The following is a 17,340-nucleotide window of genomic DNA, read 5'->3' as shown; positions in this document are numbered from 1 at the left end:
TTGGGAGCATTCTGAAAATTTGACCCCATAACCTGTACTTTGCATGTGCATCGTTGCCAGGAAGTGCATTTTTGACCCCTTAAAAATCCATACAGAGGATTAGAAAGTAGTTTTTTCTTATTACTTGACTCAAGAGCAACTTGAAATATCAGGATAAATAATACAAATGGCTATAAAGTGATCAAAAATATAAAAAAATATCATACTAAAATTGGCATTTTGTACCGTATCCTGTATGCATGGTATGTTAGGCAAAAATGACTATTTTTGAAAGCGCCAACTTAATACTAAAACACAAAAATACAAAACAAATCTTATGTTCCTAGTAACATTAAACTACATTCTTTCAGATGCAAAAGACTAGAAATTCATATCTGGTGTACACCTAAAGTTATTAGGGGTCAAAATTTGCCGACTTTAAGTGCCATTTGTGGCTGAACCACTTTAGGGGTGGCCTAAAATTCTGTAGGGGTCTAGAAATTTCTCTTTTTTTGAATTGCTCATAGACATTGGCATATGGTTAATCCATTCTGAACATAATTAGGACCTATAAGTGCACTGTGACATTATCATGGGTCCTTCAAAATCAAGATAATTTGATTGAACAGTACGGTGCTGATTTTGACCCCCTCTGAAATCCCAACGAAATTCAAATCTATCTTTTTTGGCATTAGGTATTTCAGACACAGCCAGTGAGTGACCACATTCAAAAAGAGGATCACAACTGATTCAATTAAGAAGAAAGTGCCCTCAAAGAGAGCACTTTGTCATTTGGACCCCTTAAATTCACAATTTTGGTCGAGGTCGCCAAACTTTGATTGCCCGCCATTCACAAACGAAATGGAATTTGAATTTTTTTTTTGTTTTTTCACCTGGGGATCCATGAAAGGTACCCCTGAGCCAAAGGAGAGCAAAATCCAAGAGGGTGGGTGCAGAGAGTTGATATTCTTGAGAGGGCACTCTATTCACGTGGTTTCTTTTCCAACGCTAAAAGATCACGAATTTTGGTGGTTTGCAAATAAAAAGTGTCCGCACTATCGATTGATTACGTAACTGTTATGAATAATTTATTAGGTATTTCAATGCAATCGCCTCGACCCATTAATACATATTATCTGTATTATCAAAGTACTTGGAATAGCAATCCGGTGAGTTCACTGAACTACGCCCTAATACTGATGGCGTTTTAATGGCGCTTAATGGCGCTAATCCTCTCCATACACAGATGAACAAATACAATAGATATAGGTCAACACGTATGACCTCCTATGTGACATGTTATATGTGATGTACACAAACCTGAATATCATAAAGATCAGTATTCGTTTGTGCATATGAACTGCACATTTACGTTGCTAGATATTACTCATTATATATAATGACAAATGTTGGTATTATGACAATACGGTATATACATTGTATATAAATCGACTAATAGATCCTACTATCATGGCGTCAGGTCAATGTTCATCATACCCCGTATGTTTCTTAAAATTCATTCATATTTGAGACAAATTGCTGTGCCAATTTTATTGGTGCACAAGTAGATCCGTGTTTTTTTAAATTTTCATTTCCTTTTAATGAAAGAATTAAGGTTTTCCACTGCACGGTGGCCACAAGGGTGATACAAATTTTAATGCTATATTTTCAAAACGAATACGTGCTCCCGGTTGGCTCTATAGCGATTTCACAGAAAAGGTATTTCTAGTGCAATGCAGCGTCGGACTCTAGCTGAGAGCGTAGCCTAAGTCATTCCGGACTCCAAAAAGGGCTCTCCATACACAAATGAACAAACACAAAGGAGGGTAGTCTCCTCCGTGACCGGCTTGATTTCGATGGAGCTGAACCAAATTGGCTGCGGAGGAGACGGGTCATTTTTCCATGCAAATTTTTCAGTGTCAGCCGCCTGGTGGGTGTACACTCAATCTGTTTCGACATGGACTGACCCATCTAAAACCTGCACGCTAAACAATAGATTCTAGATAATACGTGCACGCTCAAATACTAGAAATACTACTTTCACATAACCATATAGTAGAGTTAGGTGACGCTTTCGACACAAAGGTCACATAACTATATAATTGTCTGTTCGATATATATACCATCAAAAAAGTACGAATATACATTCTGTGGTGTTAAAATGGTATAGTTACAAACGGTGTTCTATAAGGCTGAGTTCACATAGAAGTATACGGTATACGGTATTAAGCTTATACTGAATATCGCTCATTCGATCAGGCTGAGTTCATATAGGAGTATGTGAACTCAGCCTGATCGAATGAGCATATTTCGTATAGCGAATAGCGAGTATGTCAGTTTACCCATTTTCTTCGTCTTAACAAATGCTTGTAACTTTACTTCTTGATGTCACATTGCATTCAATGAGGTGTCATAATGTGCAGAATTAGATAGTGCATCTATTAAAAAAATTAATTTGCCCACATATGGTTTAGGTTTTTGAAATTTGGACGGTATACGCTGCACTAAAATCGAACACGCGATTCCCACTATACTATACTATACGCAGGTATACGGCCTTTTCGAATAGCTCTTATGTGACCCGGTACTATGAAATTACCTTGCTCGATTTAATCTATACTCGTGCACCTGCAAAACGTGCATCGTATACCCGAATAATATACTTCTATGCGATCGTAGCCTTATGTGACCCGGTACTATGAAATTGCCTTGCTCGATTGAACTATATACGCGCAGCACCTGTAAAACGTGCACGTATACCAATAGTATATACTTCTATGTGAACGCAGCCTAATAGGGTACAATTACGAATAGGGTGCAACTCGCTAGACTTGAGTCCAGTCCTCGCACGGAGTTTAGGGTTAGGGTTTAGGGTTGGGGTAGGGCAGTCTTGTAATAAGACTAGTAGAGTTGCACCCTATTCGCAATCGTCAGTGCAAAGATGATTGTCATAAATTATGATTAATGACCTCAAATAAATCAAACATCAAATGAGAATAATCGAGCTTCTATTAATTAAAAGGGCCAAAAACAGGTGGATCATAATTATACAAGATGACACCATTGCAAAATATTCAGCATTTTACAAATGAAATACATGTAGGCCTATATCTAAAATAACATAGCCGGGCCGGAAACACACACTAGCGCATAATATCATGATCATGCTTTATAATACCATAGGCCTTCAAACACATGTGTTTGAAGGCCTATGATAATACTGAACAAATTGTTAAATCCCAATGTCGTGTGTTTTAATATAAGTAGATTTTAAAGTTCAAATTATAGAGCTATAAAGTCCAGTTGATATTCACCGTAGTACTATAGTCGGACATCTAAATCGATCGTTTCCAGGTGACTGGTTCAGTGCTCTAATGATCACAACATAAAGTCAATTGGTTACAAACCATGCGTGAATAAGTTACTAAAGTATGACGATGGCTTAATCGATACCATTGATAGCTAACTTATACAGTAATTGATTTTCTTTACCAGTTAAATGCTACGTAGCTGGTCAATGTCCTGACGGTGTTTTTAAAATTTAAGATATTTTCCCTAATATTAAAACTAATATAATGAATGCAGCAATTAATATTGCCTATTGTTTTAATAGGCCTACACTCAAAGTGTATGACGGATAATGTATCGTGCAAATGCATTCGTCAAGATATTGCACTTGCCATGGAGTTATTGCATTTAGCTCTTGAGCCTATCGGCTCGAGCTAAATGCAATAACTCCACGCGCTCATTTATTTTGACGAATGCATTGCACTCAGTTCATTATCCTTATCATATCTTTGGTCTGTGGTGTGTCTTAGTTACTTAACTGTTCAAAAAATTATTATTACTTATTACAATAATAATTTTTGAATGAGATTATATACTTCTTCAAATGATCTCATCAATGAATGAGACCCAAAAGTACTTTTTGCAAAAAAGTGTTATCATCCATAAAAAGATGTGACTTTGAAACTGCCACAGTTAGTCGATAGGAAACCAAACAAGCTCTACAAGAACACTTTACACTATTTATGGATCAAGTTAATTTCCTTATTGACCAGTGTCGACACATAGTGAAATTGCTGGTCACAAGCATTTTGTCACCTTGATACACCATCCTGACATAACACAAAAATATGCATGAATTTGAGTACAAACAAAGAGTCTAACGAAAACAGAATCGACAGTCTATCCTTCATAGAAGCAAGGTAGCTCATTGCCCAGAATGGTTTTCCTTTCTACACCTTCCTCTGTGATGCATGCAAGACGAATAATGCCACCACTTGAACCATCTCTCACCATTGCTAGTGCAATACCTGGAGAATATACAAAATATAGCAAAACAATTCATGAGGATGTCATACAAGTGTATTACATAAAGATAGACCTGAAATTGAAAAGAACAAAGTGAATTTGAAACACCCAATTGTAACAAAATGAATGGAGTTTGATGCTAAGAGTGCAAGTTTTTTAGGATCAGTCTTTCAAAGTAAAAATGAGATTAAAAATATTAATACTAAATCTCAATATAAAGATTAACCTTCAGACCAACACATACCGTAAACGTTCGCCTAATGGCGCTATGAGCTCCCTTGACATAACTGGAATTTTAGACACAAAATAAAAGTGCACTCCCATAAAATAAGGGCATATACCCTTAATTCTTGTTAGGATTTTTAGAGGAGGGAGCTCTCTATTTGTACATGAAATTTACCCCAAGGCAAAGGAGCCCAGGTGTGCCATTAGGCGAACGTTTACGGTATTATAGCGCTTGAGATATCCCACACGCTTGATTGCACAGTGTGTGACATATTTCAGAGGTTAAAATCAACATGAGCAAATGAGCTGTGTTCACATTGTGGGACATACGCCAGTGGAACTTGGTTGGCACAAATTGCTAGGAGTAGCAGTAGGCGCTGCCAGGAGTAGTGGCAGTGTGAATGATGGTCAGCCTAAGTTCTGCCAGGCATATGTCTGATGATTACTCCTGATAAAAGTCACGAGTAGCGAGCTGGGTGTAACCTCCGCCAGGCGTATGTTGCAATGTGAAGGTTGCTACGCCTGGCACCCAGTGTAAGTTTGACCTTTTTTTGGTCATAACTAAGAAATTACATTTCGCATGGTTGAAAAAGGTCACTGAAGTGGTAGCCGATGTTTACGCCAATCAGAAGTGAATGCTTGGTGGGAACTGATCTACGTAGTGCTACTGCTAGGAATAGGTTAGGTGTGAACACGTGGTAGGAGTAAGGAAAATATCTGTGGAATTTTTATCAATGTTAGCGTAAGTTTACGCCGGGTGTAACTCAAAATGTGAACACATGGAGAATCAGCTTCAACACTTACCATTGGCTACAAATTCCATACACTGTTCCTTGGTCATGCCTTCTTTGAATGTCTTGTCAAAGTACGCATACATGTAGGTACTGCCTGAACCTCCTATGGCTACTGGTTGATGACTGATCATACCTCCAAGTGGAATGGAATAGACCTGCAGGAAATAATCAAATGTATTAGCCTGTTACCTGTAAAATCAGATATATGTAGTCTATAATGTTCATTTCCCCTCGAATTTGGTAGTGACAACCGCACATGTATACACTCTACTGAATTAGGTTGGTATTAGATACTCTGACCAACAAAATACTGTCACACCTACATCACAACCAAACTTGAAGCATGGGTTGTCCTAATCTATTCTAGTTATGCATTTCAAACATATCTAGGGTTCAGAACCAGAAAGCCTTAAGGCATGCGCATGTCACTGATACTACCAGCAACGTGTTGGTAATCGCTCTCCGATATTCCACCAAATTTGAGCTATTTTAATGTCGATTTTATTCTTCTAATGTACATGGACTAATTGTATATCTAATATAGAACAGTTTGAATTGCATATTGGATATAATGCCTGACAAAAAGGATGGAAATAAAGGTGAAAGAAGAACACGCCGGCGGGATATTGAACAATGTGAAGATGATAGCACTGATACCATAGATACACAGAGCTCCGAGGCTCGAACAGATGGGCAAGATGGCGACGGTGCGATTATGCGTGAGTTAAATAATATCACGAAACTTTTGAATAAAGTCATCAGCCGCCTTGATACCATGGAAGTGAGCATGCAGAAGTTAGAATCAGACCAGAAGGACATGAGAACCAAAGTGATTGATTTAGAGGCTAGTGCTGAGCAGGTAAACGCAACATTGGAAGATATGAAACAAGAAAGAAAATCCTTCGTAATGAAAACTGAACTGGATAGCATGAAACAACAGTTGGATGATTTAGCAAATAGATCCCGCCGAATAACTTAGTTTTTGGGGAATGCCGGAAAATAGTGAAAACTCTCCTGACTGTTGTGGATTTATGGAGGATTTCATTGTAAATTATATGCAAGTTGAGAACGGTGAAAACATTGAAATTGAGAGAGCACACAGGAGCCCTATGGGTAAAATGGCAGCCCAACAAGCCATACGCAGAGGCGCCCGAGGCCAATGTTTGTAAAACTTTTATGATATCCAGATAGAGAAGTACTCCTGAAATCTGCGCCAAAATATCTCAAAGACAAAGAATATAGAGGTGAGAAAATATTCATTACAGACGGCGTAAATCAGGCAGTAAGAGCAGAAAGAAAGCAACTAATTGGTCTTCGCAAGAAGCTGATAAAAGAAGGAAAGTATGCTTTTGTTCCATGGACAGTTCCAGCATGTCTACTGGTGAAGCGAGGTGGAGCCTACAAGAAACTTACCGTAAGCGATATGGAAGATTTCAACTCTGAGGACTTGGACAACTTTAAAAAGTAAAGTGCTTGCATCTCCTTTTTTTGCACAAGAACTGCAGGATTTTTGTTAAACTTTCGCGAGATTGCATGGATTTACAATGTTTGTGACTGCAAGCTTGGAACTTTTTAATGTGTTGTCGCGATGAAAAAACTTTCGGGACCTGTTTTTGAAATATTGGGATTATTTAACAGAAGAACTTGCGCGATGTTTTCGCGATGAACCCAGACATTCAAGTTTGTACCACTTATGGAAAAATATTACTGTCTCGTGTACAGCAGAACGAACATTTTGTTTTTTCTAATTATTTCGGTGGACTATCGGTAAGCAATTTGCACATAAATGTGCATGTTTTGGTTGATAAAGTGGTGCGCATTTATTTGTTTTGCAAGCCCGTTTCCACGTACGGGTTTGGAGGGTTTTGAACTTCCATCATTTTGTAAATCAGACCCTCTTGTCTTTTACGATCTTTTAATAAGATCTGAATATTATTTTCTCTTGAATAGTGTGTATAAAGTAGTAAAAATATCTCAGTTGTGCTCGTGTATGTTCAATTTGTGTTTACTTGTTTGGAGAACTTTGGTAATATATTGCAAGTTGTTTGGAATTTATAAATTCGCAATTGTACATGTTTATATCGTCATCATGTCAAGCCACTTGTTTGTTGTCAACCCTGCCCCTCGATCTCATTGTGTTTTGCTGATTGACACTCATCCGCGCACGCGCACTGTTTATTTTGAGTGGATTTCGAGGTGGGGCCCACGTGGAGAGACTTTGAACAGGTGTTGTGACAAAAATACATGCATAATTAATTGTGTTGTGGTTATGCTCATCTGCTTGGTGTGTAAATGATTTCGACTGACTCTTTAAAAATTGTGTCCTTGAATGTAAGGGGCATTGGTGATTTTAAGAAACGGAGAAGTATTTTTAATTGGGCCAGAACAAATAAAGCTGATTTGATTTTATTGCAAGAAACTCATAGCACTGATCATGTTGAATCTAAGTGGAAACATGAATGGGGTGGAAAGATTTTGTTCTCACATGGCACAAATAATAGTAGAGGTGTTGCAATTATTTTTCGTAATGGATGTGATATAGACGTTACTGATGTTTACAAAGATGATGAAGGTAGAATTCTGAAAATTAATTTTGTTAAAGATGAGTTAACCTTTACTTTGGTCAATATTTATGCCCCGAATATTGAAAACATGCAGGTTAATTTTTATTCAAAATTAAATGATTTGTTTGATGAAAGTAATTTCAGTAGCAATGAAAGGATTATTATTGCAGGAGATTTTAATTGTATTTTGAATGCTATGCTTGATAAAAAAGGTGGTCATGAAAGAATTAAAGAGAATGTTGTTGAAAAAATCTCTGATATTATGGATAATTTTGATGTTTTAGATATATGGAGATATTTACATCCTAATATTCGTAGATTTATGTGGAGACAACCTAATCCTCTTATTCAATGTAGACTTGATTATTTTCTTATTAGCAATAATTTAATTGAGTATGTGACAAAAGCAGATATTAGGTTTAAGAACTGACCACTCTGGTATCACTTTGAATGTGCAACTTCAAAAAGACCCTGTACGGGGTCCTGGTCACTGGAAATTCAATAATTCTTATCTTAATGAGGATGATTATGTGAATGACATAAACAATAATCTAGATGATTGGTTAAATGATGATTCTTTATCTGATCCTCAAGCTAAATGGGAATGGATCAAATATAAGGTTAGAAATGAAACAATGAAGTATGCTAAGAAAAAGTGTGTTTTTCGTAGCTAGACAGAATTAAAGAGCTTAGCAATAAACTTAATTCATTGGAGAAGTCTTTGGCTAATGATCCTTCTCAAGATACTTTAAATGAGATTAATTCTGTTAAATCCGATTTGGAGGAGCTTGATACAAAAATTATTGATGGTATAATTGTTCGCTCAAGAATTAGTTGGGCAGAAAAAAAGGTGAGAAAAGCAATAAGTATTTTTTGGGCCTTGAAAAAGGAATTGCAGAAAAAAGCAGTGTAAAAAAATTGTTTCTGATGATGGTACAGAAATTATTAAACCTATGTCTATTTTGAATGCACAAAGTGAGTACTATAAAAATATTTATGAATCGAAGGTTGATATAACTTCTTCCAGAAATAATACCTTTTGCAAGGTAATACCATACCTACTTTAACTGACATAGACATGATAAAGTGTGAAGGTAACCTTACAAAAGTTGAGTGTTTTAATGTACTTAGTAAAATGTCAAAGAATAAAAGTCCGGGTAATGATGGTTTATCGTGTGAATGGTACTTGCAATTCTGGAATAAAATTGATACTTTTTTGGTGCATGTACTAAATAAAGGTTTGAATAAAGGAGAAATGTCATCTTCTCAGAGGCAAGCTGTGATTACGTTGATTGAGAAAGAAGGTAAAGACAGATGCAAGTTAAAGAATTGGAGACCCATATCCTTACTTAATGTAGACTACAAAATCGCCTCTAAAGCCTTAGCGATGAGAGTTGAAAAGGTTATTCATAATTTGATTCATACTGACCAAAGTGGATTTGTTAAAGGTAGATACATTGGTGACTCAGTTCGTTCTATTAATGATATTATGGAGTATACCAAATTCAAAAATATTTCAGGTCTTCTTTTGTTCTTAGATTTTGAAAAAGCGTTCGATTCGTTAGAGTGGAACTTTATTTTTCAAGCTTTAAATCGAATGAATTTTGGTCCAAGTTTTGTCAAGTATGTCAAAGCCCTTTACACTAATATTAGTAGTTGTATTCTTAATAATGGGCTTACATCACATTACTTTTCGGTGGGGCGCGGCGTGCGACAGGGCGACCCATTGAGCTCTTACTTGTTTATTTTGGCGATAGAATTATTGTTATGTTCAATACGTGAAGACACGTCTATTTCTGGTATAATTGTGAATAACTTTGAACTTAAGTTAATTCAGTATGCAGATGACACTACATGTGTTTTAAATGATGTTCAGTCAGCAAATAATCTTTTAAAGGTTTTAGATCTTTTCTCTAAGGTCTCTGGATTGAAATTAAATGTTAGTAAATCTCAAGCGTTATGGCTTGGTTCTAAGAGAAATTGCAAAGAAAAACCATTGAATGTTGAGTGGCCAAATAATCCTGTTAAGGCATTGGGTGTGTATTTTTCTTATGATAATGATGCTGCTGGTAACCTAAACTTTGTTCCAAAAATCAAGCATATAAAGACTCTGTTAAATATTTGGAAAACTAGAAACTTAACCCTTTCTGGTAAAATCCTCTTGATCAAAACATTTGCATTATCAAAATTTATTTATTTGGCATCAGTCATTCATATCCCTGACCATGTGATTCAGCAAATTGACACTATTATTTATAATTTTCTTTGGAATGGAGGTAAAGGTTTTGTTAAGAGAAACACAATTATTGGTGAAATTGATCAAGGAGGGCTGAAAATGGTTGATGTAAAATCTATTTTTGCTGCTCAGAAAATTAAGTGGGTTAGTAAATACAATACCACTTCAGCACCTTGGAAAATTATTTTGAATGAATTTATCATCCCATATGGTAATGATTTAATCTTTTATTGTAATATCTCCCCAAAGCAGATAATGAAATGGCATATTCCATCCTTTTATAAAGATATGTTGATTTCGTATATTAATTTAACTAATCCTGATAATGTCGACCCACAACAGCAATGCATTTGGAACAATCGTCGCATCCTTGTGAATCGCCAGTCCATCTATTGTCAGCATTTTTTGATCCATGGTATGAAGTTAGTTAGCGACTTATTCTACACTGATGGTAATGATTGTTCCATTTAAGGTCTGGAGTGATAGGGGGATTTTTAAGAAGTATTTTTTGCAATGGAGGAGCATTATTGATGCAATTCCTTCTTCATGGAAGCAAGTTTTGAAACAAGGTTTTGACAGGGATCTTTGTACTCCTGAAGGTTTCGTGTTGTATCATGAAGATAAAGAAATCAATATTAGTAAAATGACATCTCAATGTATTAATCGTATTTTTGTACAGAGAATACAAGAGCCTCCAACATCACAGAAAAAGTATAAGAATGAGTTTAATATTAATGATGATGAATGGAGTGTTATTTACCTTATGCCTTTCAAGTCAACTTATGATATAAGAACCAGGATTTTTCAATATAAGATTAATCTTAATTGTCTAATGACAAATAGTAGACTGTATAAGATGAACCTTGTGAACAGTGAAATGTGTACCTTTTGTAATAACTCTCCTGAATCTTTGAACCATTTGTTTTGGGATTGTAAATATGCAAAGAAGATGTGGAATGATTTTGGATCATGGTATATAGACAATATTGATGGAAACATTGATTTAAACTATAAGCATATTATTTTTGGTTTTGGTTCTGAGACTGTACTGAATATATGTGTCATTTTAATCAAAAAGGTTATTTATGACAGTAGATTTAAAAATCAAAAGCCATCTTTTGTGTCTTTTCTGCAATTGATTAAATTTCATTACAAGCTTGAGAAACGAATTGCTATTAGTAATAATACAATGCACAAATTTATTGATAAATGGCATGTTTTAGAACAGATGTGTTGTTAACTTTCACCATTCTTTTTAAAAGCTGTAATGGATTGCGCTCTTTTCAAACATCATGTAATGTTTTATTTTCAATGTTCTCCTGCATTATGTAAATCTGTGTAGTTTTTCATTTTCTGTATACATGTCTTTCTCCCATTGAGCACAGGGAAATAAAAGCCGTTTTGGCTATGTGAAATATAAAAAAAAGAAAGCCTTAAGGGGGTACTACACCCCTGCCCAAATAGGCACCAAATTGGCAAGGGGTGTAGTACCCCCCTTAACTCACTATGACCAGCTCTCCAATGAGCATAAAGTTGGCTCCTTGCTTTGGTCGTCAAAAATCAATATTTCCTCCACAATGTGAGTAGTTTTCTATGAATTTTGTCATGATTAATGGACTGTATATTCTATAGTACCCTGCGAACTTTATGCTCATTTTGTGGGAGCATGTGATTGTGAGTTGAGGCTTTCTGGCTCTTTACCTTTGATATATAGACATTTGAATGTTGGTGTATAAAACATTCAAAAACATTTGTGAAAATCTAATGCAAAATATTCTAACAAAATGTTGTTTAAGTTTTGATGAAATGTTTTGCAAGAAAACGTTTGCCAAAAAGATTTTACAATAACATTTTGACAACATTTTTAAAATGTTATCTAAGTCAGGGACAGACTTAGGTTTCAGTTTTCTACTGGCCCGGAGGGGCCAGTGAAATGGCAAATCTAGTGGCCCTGCAATAAATTTACTGGCCCAGCTTTTTCAATATGTTCTACTGCAAAAAAAAAGACCTTTTTTTGGTGTTTTGGGGGGAAAAAATCTATATGAATTTTTAATCATTTGTCATGAAATGTGTATATCACGAATTAAAAAAAATAAATCAAAATTTATGATATCAGAAGGACATCCTCATTTTTAAAATGCATTGCAATTCGATATGTCTGATGTGCTCTCCCACAAAAAATATGTGGAAACTTTGCTATCTGAGCCCTTTAGCCTCAAGTCAAGCAAACCTTAACATTTTAATTTGTTTTGTACTGAATGTACTCAATGTAGAGAGTGTAGTCACTAACACAAATTCAGTCAGTAGTCCTGCCTGTTTTAGTTCCAAAAGTTCACAAAGGTTCAAATATGTGTTTTTTGCGGTATCATTATCATCAGATGATAGAGCACGAAAGAGATTGGAAGTAGTATGTAGGCCTACTATCGACGTAAAAAGCAGCCGTATATTTCCAACTTGCTAGCAACACAACTTCACAAGAATAAGAATATAAATATATGAAAAATAATTAAATAAAGATATAAATTACAGATGACAGATGGAGCAGAAACTGGAAATATGTCCATCACTGATTATATCTTGTCTCAAATGTGTTATATCAGGCTCAAAAATCTAGTATTCCGCCGGAACCAGCATTGTTGGGAAGTTTACTGGCCTGACGCAAAATCCACTGGCCCTGGGCCACCGCTTAAATCTGTCCCTGATCTAAGTGTTTTTTTTTTCATATCAAACAATTTAAAATTGCTTTCATGACCTTCGTATAACCCGAACTTTATATCTTATTAAAATGTTTTGTACAAAACCAAAATACCTTTATCATACGTTTAGAACATTTTACAAACATTTTTATGTTTGCTGGGATATTTATACAAGGTGATGTCATTGACAAAGGAATGTCGGCGTGGTCACCTACCTTGCCGCCATGTTTCTTATCCCAGCCGCCAATAATAATACCAGCTGATAACTGATCACGATAATCATAACACATCTCACGGAATAAGTTAGCTGCTACTTTCACCTCTGGAGGCTCACCTGTTTGTACACTGAAAACAAAGTCATACAAACCAATAATTAAAACAAGAACAATTACTTAAGGTGGTACTATACCCCCTGATAAATTCTGACTAATTTTGCATTAAATAACTACACAATGGTAACAAAAGTTATGTATATTATGAGGGCAAGGAATCCAATTACTTCACTGAAATTTCAGTGATTCAAGACAAGTGGTTCATTATATATGTTAAGAGAGGTAAATTCTAGCGGTATCTCTTTTCTTATCAATATCATAAATAACGTACCACTTGTCTTGAGTCACTGAAATTCCAGTGTATTAACTGGATTCCTTGCCCCTATAATATTCATAACTTTTGTTACCAGTGTGTTATTATTTTTTGAGAAAAATGCAAAACAGTCACAAATTTATCAAGGGGTGTAGTACCCATAATATAATATTTGAAGACGGATTCTCACCAATTGAAAACTCTTTTAATCCACTGTTTTTTCAACACCTTAGAACCTCTCCTGTTTAAAAATACATGCTGCGAAACCATGTTTATATATTTGTATATAGGAAAAATGTGTGTAAAATGAGGTTCTCTAGCAGCCGCTTTGCACAACATATGGAGCACCAATATAAAGCTTCCCAATCCCTGTTGTTTTTTTCTTACTGTACCATTAATATCAGTTCATTCAAAGTGTTTAATTCGACACTGGGAACTTAAAATGCCACAAATATGTTTGGTACAATACAAATCACAAAATATCTTACAAACAGTTTAAGGGGTGGGGTATGAGCGTTTGGACAGTATTTATTGTATTGGGACATTAGAGCACATCAGACATATCGAATTGCATTCTGAATACGAAGAATGTCCTTCTGATATCAAATAATTTTGATTTTTTGAAATTCGCAATGTAATACACATTTTATGGCAAATGATTAAAATTGATATTTTTGATATTTAACAGTACTTGGTAAATTTTATAAATCTGATGATTTATACTTAAAGTGTATATAGGTGGGATGAAAAGCCGACGATCAATTGAAAATTTTGACTTTTCAGTATTGAAGATATGGATTTTTTCCCAAAACACCAAAAAATAGGTCTTTTTGGAAAAAAAATCCATATCTTCAATATAAAAGGTCAAAATTTTCAATTGACCGTCGGCTTTTTTTCCCACCTACATACACTTTAAGATTATATCATTAGATTTATAAAATTTACATCGAGGACTGTTATATATCAAAAATGTGAAAAATATCAAATTTTAATAATTTGTTATAAAATTTGTATTATATCGTGAATTTCAAAAAATGAAAATTATTTGATATCAGAAAGACATTCTTCGTATTTAGAATGCAATTCGATATGTCTGGTGTGCTCTCCTGTCCCACAAAAAATACTGTCGAAATGCTCAAAACGCTCATTCCAGATCCCTTAATACAGTTTGTAATGCCTGTAATTCATTACTTGTCAAACTTGAAGTAAAATTGTTCAACATAAACATATAACTGAACTTTCTTTTACCCGTAAAAATCTAGTTGATACGACACAATATCAGCAACAGCCTGTGTGTCCGCTGCAGAGCCTGAGCGACAGCAATAGATCCTGTTGTGTACCTTGGTGAGTTTGTCTGTGACACGGTTACCAATGTAAGCCCTGAAAAATAATACAAACATATGTGAATGTAGTCATTCAATATTCAAATATCATGCAAGCATAATATTACGTAGGTACCAGGCAATATTTACCCTATGGTTCAAGAGTTTTAGAGCCTGGATCTTGCCAAAATTACACAGCCATGTGACACAATATTGTTTATTTTTGCTCCTGGTAAAAAATCAACAAAGCTTTAGACATTGAAATGAAAAATCACACTTCTTGAAAGTTACGGCCAGGTGTGCGATTAGATTGCACTCGGTTTAAGTTTAGGAATTGAGGTGTGCTATAAATCGCACTCGGACAGACGATTTAAGGTGTGCAATAGCACTTGTGCACCTAAAACTCAATCCCTGATCAAAATTACATACAAAGTTAATGACTTCTGCAGCTTAATGAACAAAAGGGTTTAACTGCTATGGGTTCATGCTCCAGACAGCCAATGCAGTTTGACTTACTTACTGGAGTGATAATTAGGTCAAATGTGGTAACAAAATTTTATAAAAAATCTCTTCAGTCTTTTCATTTCAAATATCATGTAAATGCCCGACTTGTTACAATCACTCTACCTATATGGCTATAATACAGCTGGTGGATAAAATTAATACAGCAGTGGATAAAAATAAAGCAACTTTTGGAATTTTCTTAGACTTATCAAAAGCGTTTGATACAATTGACCATAAAATACTTCTTCATAAATTAGAGCATTATGGATTTCGTGGTGTGGTATTGGAATGGTTTACAAATTATCCAAGTAATAGAAGAACACGTGTGACTCACAACTTAAAGATATTGTATGTGGTGTCCCGCAAGGATCAATATTAGGTCCACTATTTTTTATTTTTTATATTATATGTTAATGATATCACTAGTACCTCTAATATTCTGGATTTTATACTATTTGCTGATGATACCACTATCCTTTACTCGCATGAAAATATTGAGAATCAAATAAATGTTGTGAATGCTGAATTGAAAGAAGTAAGCAATTGGTTTAGAGCAAACAAGTTATCAGTTAATGCAAGCAAAACAAATTACATGTTATTAGGAACGCCTCATATGACATCAGTCAAAGTGCAGCAAGATTTAAACATCGTCCTAGACAACAGTCACTTCTGGACCGAGTGAAACATACCAAATTTTTAGGTGTCTTAATAGATGAAAACCTCACCTGAAATGTCATATTGACTGCGCTTCCAAAACTTTGTCGAGAAATATTGGTATCATGAACAAATTAAAACTTTATTCCTGATCGAATATTACTTACCCTATATTATACTTTTATTTTGCCGTTGCACCTCAATTATGGAATTCTAATCTGGGGGAATACAAACTTTACTTAGATAAACTGACCAAACTCCAAAAATGGGCAATAAGAACAATTTCTAACAGTCATTATATTTGCCAAATATATACAACATTTTAAATATAAAAGATATGTATTCTCTTGAACTCAGTGTATTTATGTACAAGAATTCCATACATGAGCTACCTAATTCATTTAATGAGTATTTTACAAAACGTTCTGACATCCATGACTACCAGACAAGACGAAATAATGATCTCCAGTTAACAAAAAATAAGAGTTTTTTCCAACCATTCCATTCGAACGAGCGGGCGCATGCTTTGGAACTCTCTTGATAAAAAAATTAAAAACTCAAGTCCATAAAATATTTCCGCAAACAGTTTAAACAAAACCTTATCTCTAAGTACAATTAGGCCATTCTCGAGCACTGTAATTAATGTCTATTAGTCATTTTTATTTATATTTGTTGATTTCATATCTTTATTTTATTTTTTCGCCAGGGAAAGGCAATTCTCAGGCCTTATTGGCCTTCCTGTCTTTTCCGCCATATTGTGTTTCTTTTGTACTTTATTGTAATTGATATATTTTTGATGTAGTTGTATATTTTTATATATGGAAATAAACATAGTGACAAGTGTATACTTACCCAGAAGTTGTCCTGGAGTCAGCACCTATTATTACACCACCATCAAACTCAACTGCCATAATAGTGGTCTGAAAAAATAAGTAAATAAACACTTAGCTCTTTACTTCACAAATCAATATTGCTATTAATATTTTGCAGATTTTCTTTTACAAATTGAGCGCATTGTTAACCGTCCAGTGCACATTATTTTCCACAAGGTCTTATGCACATGCTGCAAGCATATTGTGTCAAATAAAATGGACCATATTGACAGTGTTCAGATATTATACTCCCTGTGTGTATAGTGAAGATTTTATTTCAACTTAGTTGTAAACTTTGCAAATATCTCCTTTAACATGTTTCAAATTGCCTCAACTTGGCAATTTTGAAAAGGAGGGTTGAGCTCTCATTTCCATTGTATACTAGTTAATCCCTTACGGAAATAATTCCAAAGGCTATATGTGACTCCTCGCCACAACTGAGCCCGGATGTCGCCAATCATCATTTTTGAGATATTCAACCAAAATATTCTGCTTGAAATTAGCTTTAAAATGATGTATATCATGTCTATAGTACTTGACATTTAAGTAGTGAAAAATCAATAAAACAGTCAATAAATCCTTTCTTTCCTATTGT

General features: G+C 34.9%; 1 protein-coding gene across 1 annotated transcript in view; it reads right to left on the bottom strand.

The window, feature by feature from the left end:
• Window positions 1–4,100: 4,100 nt before the first annotated feature.
• The window catches only part of LOC140156741 (proteasome subunit beta type-6-like), a 32,249-nt gene continuing 19,009 nt past the window's right edge, over window positions 4,101–17,340 (bottom strand). The window contains exons 2-6 of the mRNA XM_072179689.1: window positions 16,726–16,793; window positions 14,642–14,773; window positions 13,024–13,153; window positions 5,323–5,467; window positions 4,101–4,295 (exon numbers count right to left, since the gene is read on the bottom strand). Coding sequence (XP_072035790.1) covers window positions 4,168–4,295; window positions 5,323–5,467; window positions 13,024–13,153; window positions 14,642–14,773; window positions 16,726–16,793 — 603 coding nt within the window. The 3' untranslated portion in view covers window positions 4,101–4,167. The remainder of the gene's footprint in view (window positions 4,296–5,322; window positions 5,468–13,023; window positions 13,154–14,641; window positions 14,774–16,725; window positions 16,794–17,340) is intronic.

The sequence above is a fragment of the Amphiura filiformis genome, chromosome 7 (assembly GCF_039555335.1).
Source record: "Amphiura filiformis chromosome 7, Afil_fr2py, whole genome shotgun sequence".
Lineage (NCBI taxonomy): Eukaryota > Metazoa > Echinodermata > Ophiuroidea > Amphilepidida > Amphiuridae > Amphiura > Amphiura filiformis.
This window is presented reverse-complemented; position numbering and strand designations above follow the sequence as displayed.